At 48.8% G+C, this 8,356-nt stretch overlaps 1 protein-coding gene across 1 annotated transcript in view; it reads left to right on the top strand.

Annotated features, from left to right (window-relative positions):
* The window catches only part of LOC130020539 (probable E3 ubiquitin-protein ligase HERC6), a 53,841-nt gene that overhangs the window by 44,477 nt on the left and 1,008 nt on the right, over positions 1-8,356 (top strand). Inside the window, exons 17-23 of the mRNA XM_056111135.1 lie at positions 92-235; positions 753-809; positions 1,977-2,143; positions 4,299-4,362; positions 5,033-5,103; positions 6,670-6,856; positions 6,944-7,052. Coding sequence (XP_055967110.1) covers positions 92-235; positions 753-809; positions 1,977-2,143; positions 4,299-4,362; positions 5,033-5,103; positions 6,670-6,856; positions 6,944-7,052 — 799 coding nt within the window. The remainder of the gene's footprint in view (positions 1-91; positions 236-752; positions 810-1,976; positions 2,144-4,298; positions 4,363-5,032; positions 5,104-6,669; positions 6,857-6,943; positions 7,053-8,356) is intronic.

The raw sequence follows: 8,356 nt of genomic DNA, 5'->3' as shown, positions 1-8,356 counted from the left end.
TCGGGGCGTGGGTGCAGGGAGTGAGCATCTCTGGAAGGGTCACACCATTCTATAGTAGACGGGGGCCTGAGGTCATGTTCTCTCTCCCCAGGTTGGATTTATTGGAGAAACTCGTCCAAAATATGGAGGGGTGGTGTCCGAGTTCTTCAAGGCTGTGTTCGAAAGGATGACGGAGAGCAGCTATGGCATGTTCACATATCCCAAAAAGGGGTCCTGTATGTGGTTTCCTGCCAATGTAAGTCTTCTCTTTTTCACTTAAAAAATGACATCCGCACTTGTTTACTCATTGCAGCACTGTTTACAATAGCTAGAATCTGGAAAAAACCTGAGTGCCTGAGAACAGATGACTGGTTAAAGAAACTTTGGTACATCTACACGATGGAGTACTATGCAGCTGTTAGAAAAGACGAAGTCATGAAATTTACATACAAGTGGTACTACATGGAAAATATTATGCTAAGCGAAATGAGTCAGAAAGAGAGGGACAGACATAAAAAGACTGCATTCATCTGGGGGACATAAAGTAACAAAATAAGAGACTAACACCCAAGAGCAGCTGTGATAAATACCAGGTTGTTCACTCCATGGCTTAGAGGCCAGCTGCACACTCTAGGGGTAAAGGCAGCTCAGATAGAGAAGAGAGCACCAAATAAAGGGTGCTGGGAAGATCCACCCAGGATGGGAGAAGCATGCTGAAAGTAGACTATGGACCAAACATGATTGCCACTCAATGCCTCTTTTGCAAATCACAGGACCCAAAAGGAGAAAGAGAGAGAGAACAAAAGGGAATGCCTTGCCACCGAGACAGGGTAGGATGGGGGGAACGGGGGTGGGAGGGATGCTGGGACCCGTGGTGGTGGAGGATGGGCGCTGGTGGAGGGATGGGTACTCGATCATTGTATAACTGAAACCCAAGCACAACAACTTGTAAGTCCTCAACTGTGCCTCATGGTGTTTCACTAATAAAACAAAAAAATTATTTTCCATTTTGTTTTCGGGGCGCCGTGGTTTATAAAACGGTTACTAGTAGGGTTCCGTACCTGCGTGATCTCAGCAGCTCACCCTCCGCCCGGAGTCTGCGCTATTTTCCAGGGCCCTTCCCTCCCCCCGCCCCACCCCTGTTAAGCTTCCTGCTAAGACAAGTTCTGAGTTTCTCTTGGGAGGCAGAACAGGGGGAGGAAGGAAGTGTAGTGGGGGGTAGATGCCCCAAGTTCTGGCCTTTGGTGGTGACCGGTGCATTCGCCACGACCTCTGAGCCCTCAGCTTTCTCATCGGTTAAATGGAAACCCAATTTCTACCTGCCTGCTTGATGAGAGACACGTGCAAGAGAAAGCATTTCCGAGGGAAAGCTCAATGAAGCTTGAGGACGCTTTACAAATTCTGGAATTCCGTTAGTCACAGAAAGAAAATGTGCTTGCTCAGGATTCATGACTGTTGGTTTAGATCTTTAATTATAGAACACATTTATTTTTATTTATTTCTGGTTGCAGAACCAGAAGGAACCCCTGTGCATTGTTGGGTGTGACCCCAAAAGCAAAAAAAAAAAGTTGTTATTATGGTATCTCGCCTGTATGGCAAAGCCTGGCAAGCTCCCCGTGACGTATTCGATATGCTAAACACAGTGACAACAAGTCTCACGATGGAGACCTTACAGGGCCCGCTCGAGGAAATCGATGAACAACAGGACAGTGCAGTGCCACGGTGCAGTCTTTCTAGTTTATTTGTCGTTTATTTATCTGTAACTCAGGTAACATGTTCCCGTGTGTGGTTTCAATGTATGAAGCTACGTGTTAGAAATTGTATTTTAGCTGCTTCTCAGAACTTAAGACTTTTATTTTCTTGAATCACAGTGCTCTAAAGAGAAATTTGTGACTTTCAGAAAAGAAAATCAAAACCATTTCTCCCCCTCTAGTTCAGCCTAATTGTGTATTGTGGATTATAACACATCAGGATCTTTTTTTTTTTTTTTTTTGTAGCCTGTAGTGGAGAAGGAGAGGTATTACCTCTTTGGAATTCTCTGTGGACTTTCTTTATACAATGTAAAAGTTGCCTATATTCCATTCCCACTGGCTTTGTTTAAAAAACTTTTGGGCCAAAATCCATCACTGGAAGATTTAGAAGAACTCAGTCCTGTATTGAGAAGGTAAGTAGATAATCCTTAGTGTTATTCAGGAATAACAGAGAGTATTCGATATGCTACCGAGAGTATTCGATATGCCAGACACAGTAACAACAAAGTCTCCAATGGAGACGTTACTGGGCCCGCTCGAGCAAATCGATAATCAACGGGAGGGCCTTTACTTTACTTATTCAGGAATAAATACTATACGTAATCTCTCTCTCTCTCTCTCTCTCTCTCTCTCTCTCTCTCTCTCTCTCTCTCTCTCTCTTTCACACACACACACACACGCTATGTCAATTTTGATGTTTAAGCATGTCATCAGCTTTATTTTTTTCAGGAGTGAAAAATACTGCTTGTAAGTTAGAAGGCAGGCCATGTCCTACAAAGAAAACGTTAGCAGCATGTATGAGAGGCGTAGAATGAGTATCAGCATCCCATAGGTCTGCCCACAGTATCGCTGAGAAGAATCTGATTGTAGGCTTGGGGCGATAGGACCACGGGTAGGGTGCTTGCTTTGCTTGTGGTTGGACTCAATCCTTGACGTCCTGTATGGTCCCCTGAGCCCTGCCAGGTGTGATCCCCGACTGCAGCAGGGTCAGGAGTAACCCCTGAGCACCACCAGGGGAGGCCCCAAACCAACAACAGCTACAACAACAACATCAAGAACGTGGATCATAAAAAAATGAACGCAAATGAGATTTTTTTTTTTTGCTTACCGATTGTGAACAGTGAAAATGTCTTCCTGGAGTTGGAGAGATCAGACAGTGTCGGGAGGCACTTACCTACACACAGTCAACCCGGGTTCGATCCCCGGCATCCCATAGCGTCCCCTGAGCATCACCAGGAGTGATTTCTGAGCACAGAGCCAGGGGCAATCCCTGAGCATCGTGGGGTGTGACCCAAAACCCAAAAAGGGAATAAAGGAGGCAGAGCAGTAGCACAGCAGGCGGTACTTAGCATGTGGCCGTCAGCGGGGCTTGAGTTTCAGCATCCCATGCAGACGGTCCTCCCATACCTCACCCTGCACCGACACCACAGAGAGTGATCCCTGAGCAGAGAGAGGAGTAAGTTCTGAGCACTGCTGGGTACGCGGGTAGGGTGTTTGCCTTGCTCAAGACCGACCCGGGTTCGATTTGTCCGTCCCTCTCGGAGAGCCCGGCAAGCTGCCGAGAGTATCCCGCCCGCACGGCAGAGCCTGGCAAGCTCCCCGTGACGTATTCGATATGCCAGACACAGTAACAACCAAGTCTCACAATTTGTTGTGGAGATGTTACTGGTGCCCGCTCGAGCAAATCAATGAACAACGGGAGGACAGTGCTACAGTGCCAATGTAAGCATGAGGCTCTGGGTCCCCCCCCCCCAAACAAAACCAAAACACCAACCAAGGAACCCTTAGGGCAGGAGTGTAGTCCAGTGCTCCATCTGCGTGTGGAGCACATCTTCATGTGTGAGTTCCTGAGCTCCAGTCTCTCTCCACAGGACCTTTTCTAGGAAATCTATTTTGATAGTCTAGGCTGAAGGGAGGGTCTCTCTTCTTCTGACCTCCCAGGGGACGCTGAGATGGACACAGTTCCTGCTGTGTCCTGCCGTGCAAGGGTTGGGCGTTCAGTCTGGGTTGGGCTGGTCGTGGGGGGCTGTCCTCCTTCCTCAGGGTCCCCAGCAGCTCAAGGCTGACTCCCCCTAATGTTCTGCCACTAGAGAGCTCCTGGGTGGGGCAAATGTCTTCTGGGGAAGCACACTCACTCCTGGGGGAGAATTCCTGGCCTGGGGGAGGGGGCCCCTTTCTCGGGAGTGACCACTAGACTGCCAGGTTAGCCCTGCCAAGGAGTGAGGGAATGAAGGAGAGGAAATGCACCTGGTGTTTCGTTTATTTTCAGATCATTCAGAAGAGTTTTCCATTGAACATTCATTCATTCGTGACTACTTTTATCAAGAAATATAACTTATAAAGAATTTTTAAAAAGTAATTTATTTTTTTCGTTTTTGGGGCCACACCCGGTGATGCTCAGGGGTTCCTCCTGGCTCTACCCTCAGGAATCTCTCCTGACAGGGCTCAGGGGGACCCATGGAGATACCAGGGATCAAGCTTGTGTTGGGAGCTTGCAAGGCAAGTGCCCTACTCATGGTGCTATTGTTCTGGTAAAAAATATATAATTTACATCAAACATTTTCATAGGAATTTGCAAGAAGTTCTAAATTGTGAAGGTGACGACATTGAAAATCTCCACTTAGACTTTAATGTGAGTATGAAAGAAAACCAGATTGCAGATAATCTTGTTTTAAAAATAATTTTAGATAGTATAGTACAGCGTTAGGGCGTTTGCCTTGGGTGCAGCCAGCTTGGCCGAGCCGGGTTCGATTTCTTCACCCCTTTTGGAAAGCCTGATAAGCTACTGAGAGTATCTCACCCGCACGGCAAAGCCTGGCAATCTACCCATGACGTATTCGATATGCCAATCACAGTAACAATAAGTCTCAAAATGGAGATGTTACTGGGCCCACTTGAGCAAATTAATGAACAATGGGAGGACAGTATCTTAAACATGAGACTTCTTTTATAAACAATTAAAATTAATTGAGCAATTTAATTAAACTGTGATTTGCCACGTTATTGGTAGCTGAGGTTTTGTTTTTGGTTTTTTTTTTTTTTTTTTTTTGCTTTTTTGGTCACACCCGGCGATGCACAGGGGTTCCTCCTGGCTCATGCACTCAGGAACTACTCCTGGCGGTGCTTAGGGGACAATACGGGTGACAAGTGACATATGTATTATAAAAGGTCAGGCTACATAAATAATCACCGAACTTTTAGTTATCTAAAATTCTACAGAGAAAACTGTAGTAGCAACAGTGGTGTTATGGTTGATTATTTATACATTCAAAATTTGGTAACTGAACTTATTTTGGTTATAGGTACACTGGGACCAAAATGATGTGGATTTAATTCCGAATGGGTCAACTATACTTGTGGACCAGACCACGAAGTGAGTTGATAGTTGTTGTTCTGTTCCTGGGACACTCCCTGTAGCCCAGCGGCTGGTCCTGGCTCTGTGCCCAGGAGTGAGCCCTGACAGTGCTCAGGGCACCCTCTACGTACCGATGTGGATTCACACCAGGTTTGGCAGGGTGCAAGGCAAACGCCCGAAACCGCTCTACTCTCTAGGCTGACCACGCAGGGAGTGTGGGGAGTTGGAACATCGGCTTTGCCTGCACATGACATGCCACTCTAGCTTAGAAGTTGTTGTAGATGATGATTTTAGAGACCTGGGCCCTATGCAAACAGGATGAGAACGCTGTTCGGGTCTCCCAAAGAGGAATCGAAAGAGCTATGCTCGGAATATCACGTTTCACTCAAGTGAGAGAAAGAATCCGGAGTTCCAACCTCTGTCGACGCTCAAGAATCAGGGACGCAGTCTCGTTTGCCAAGGCGTCGAAAATCAGATGGGCCGGACATGTAATGAGATTTGAAGACAACCACTGAACCAGAACCGTTACCGACAGGATTCCACAGGACGTCAAAAGATCACGTGGACACCCACCTACAAGATGGTCAGACTTCTTTGTCAAGATCCTGAACGATCGGTTTGAGGCTCTTCGTGTTCCTGCAGTGAACAGACGCCATTCGGCTACATTAGCACGTGACAGGGACAGATGGAAACGTTACTGGCACCCGCTCGAGCAAATCGATGGTAACAGGAAGTCAAGTGATCAAGTGATCAAGTGATTTTAGCTTCTCGTCTTTTAGAAAAATGAAACAGTGACGGAGTGAGAGAAGGGGAGGAAGGAGTCCAGGTGTTTGCTGGGACTGCAGAGGTAGCTTGAGGGTGTGGACACACGCTTTGTAAGTGGGGGCCTCAGAGTCACGTGGCTCTCCAGCACCACCGGGAGTGACGCCTGAACAAGGAGCCAGGAGTTGGCCCTGAGCACCACCCGGTGTGGCCACCCCCCACCCCAATAGCTCCTTTGCAGAACTTTTCACTAGCTCTTAGTATGATAATTATTTTTGAGTCTCTATTCTGTACCAGATCCTATTCTTTTTTTTCTTTAAATGTTTATTTTGAATGGAGACAAAAACGACACAACTGTTGACACAACTCTAGAGCTGCAATTAGATGACAAAGTTCTCATATTAAAATCAATAAATCTAAAAACCATTTTAATGTGAAAATTATCATACCTGATCAAGGAGTTTGTCGAAGTCCTTGCAGCCGGCCCAGGTGCCTCAGCACCCAATATTACACTGAGAGAGAGTCGGGAGTCGCCACGAAGCTCTGGGTACCCCTGCTTGTGACTAAAAACTACAAAACAAGTACATAAAGATCCATTCCAACTCCAGCTAGGAAACAGGACCAAAGCGAAGTCTGGCCTCGAGGAGTGTGTTAGAGTTCCTTTTCCTAACTGCCCGAATATTTCAATATCTCTGCACCTTTCTGGGCTGTCGATACTGCATAAATGACTTATTTATTTATTTTGCAACAAAAATGATACGAAGGACAAAGTGCAGAATATTTTCACCACTGCTGCTAACTGAAAAACTTTACTTCCTCCAGGGACAGATACGTTTCTGAGTACGTCAATTACATTTTCAACACGTCCGTGGAGGTGGTTTATAAGGAGTTTCAGAGAGGATTTTACAGAGTCTGTGACGAGAGCTTAATTAGGCGACTGTTCAAGCCAGAAGAACTAAGGCAAGCGATGATTGGAAATACTGATTATGATTGGAAACAGTTTGAAAAGGTAGGTGCTAACGAAAATGTCCCCAGTTTCCCCAGGCAGGGGGCCATGCGTCTCTTCTAAAAACTATTTCTCTCTCTTTTTGTCAAGAATTCAGTATATTCCGAAAATTCAGGCTACTCCCCATCACATCCCACTATCAAAATGTTTTGGGAGGTGTTCCACAAACTGTCTTTGGAGGAAAAGAAGAAATTTCTTTGTAAGTATTCCTGGCAGACGGGTCTCTGATTTTGCGAACGTGTTTGTCAAAGACCAGCGTCCCAGTTGTGATGAAGTCACTAACGATGGTGTTAATGACGGCCACGTGTTGGGGGCCCAGCAAAGGGTGTTTGTCTGTTTTATTTTGTAGGGGCACTTCTGGGGGTGCCCAGGCAGTGGCTCTGTGCTCAGGGTCCCTCCTCGTGAGGTTCAGGGGACCAAATGTGGCACCTGAGCCGGAACCTGGGCCAGCTGTGCACAAGGCGAGCGCCTGCCCTGCTGCACTGTCGCGAGGGCCTCACACAGGAGAGTTCAGAACCTGCGTTTCCCACCAGGCACAGCCTGGTTCTTTCTCCCACACAGAGAGCCAGCTTCCCTCTGCTCACTCCCTTTCCCACCCAGTTCCCCCTGCCCGCCCCCTTTCCCACCCAGCTCCCCCTGCCCGCCCCCTTTCCCACCCAGTTCCCCCTGCCCGTTCCCTTTCCCACCCAGCTCCCCCTGCCCGCCCCCTTTCCCACCCAGTTCCCCCTGCCCGTTCCCTTTCCCACCCAGCTCCCCCTGCCCGCCCCCTTTCCCACCCAGCTCCCCCTGCCCGTTCCCTTTCCCACCCAGTTCCCCCTGCCCGCCCCCTTTCCCACCCAGTTCCCCCTGCCCGCCCCCTTTCCCACCCAGTTCCCCCTGCCCGCCCCCTTTCCCACCCAGTTCCCCCTGCCCGCCCCCTTTCCCACCCAGTTCCCCCTGCCCGCCCCCTTTCCCACCCAGTTCCCCCTGCCCGCCCCCTTTCCCACCCAGTTCCCCCTGCCCGCCCCCTTTCCCACCCAGTTCCCCCTGCCCGCCCCCTTTCCCACCCAGTTCCCCCTGCCCGCCCCCTTTCCCACCCAGTTCCCCCTGCCCGCCCCCTTTCCCACCCAGTTCCCCCTGCCCGCCCCCTTTCCCACCCAGTTCCCCCTGCCCGCTCCCTTTCCCACCCAGTTCCCCCTGCCCACTCCCTTTTTCAGTCAGTTCCTCCCTGCCTTTCCCTTTCGTTGATTTGTTGTTGTCATTGGTTCTCTATTTGCATGCTCAGTCAGTCATACTGCTTGTTGGGTGCTCCACACACTTGCTCAGTGTACTCACACACACTTGGTTGAGGTGCTCCCACACACTTGGTTGAGGTGCTCCCACACACAGTTGGGGTGCTCCCACACTTGCTTGACATGCTCCCGTACACTGGTTGAGGAGCTCCCACACTCTTGGTTGTGGTGCTCACTACACAGACTCGGTTGAGGTGCTCCCACACACTTGTGCCAACCAGAGCCAACCGGA

The sequence above is a fragment of the Sorex fumeus genome, unplaced genomic scaffold (genome assembly GCF_029834395.1).
Source record: "Sorex fumeus unplaced genomic scaffold, SorFum_2.1 ptg000013l, whole genome shotgun sequence".
Classification (NCBI taxonomy): domain Eukaryota; kingdom Metazoa; phylum Chordata; class Mammalia; order Eulipotyphla; family Soricidae; genus Sorex; species Sorex fumeus.
This window is presented reverse-complemented; position numbering and strand designations above follow the sequence as displayed.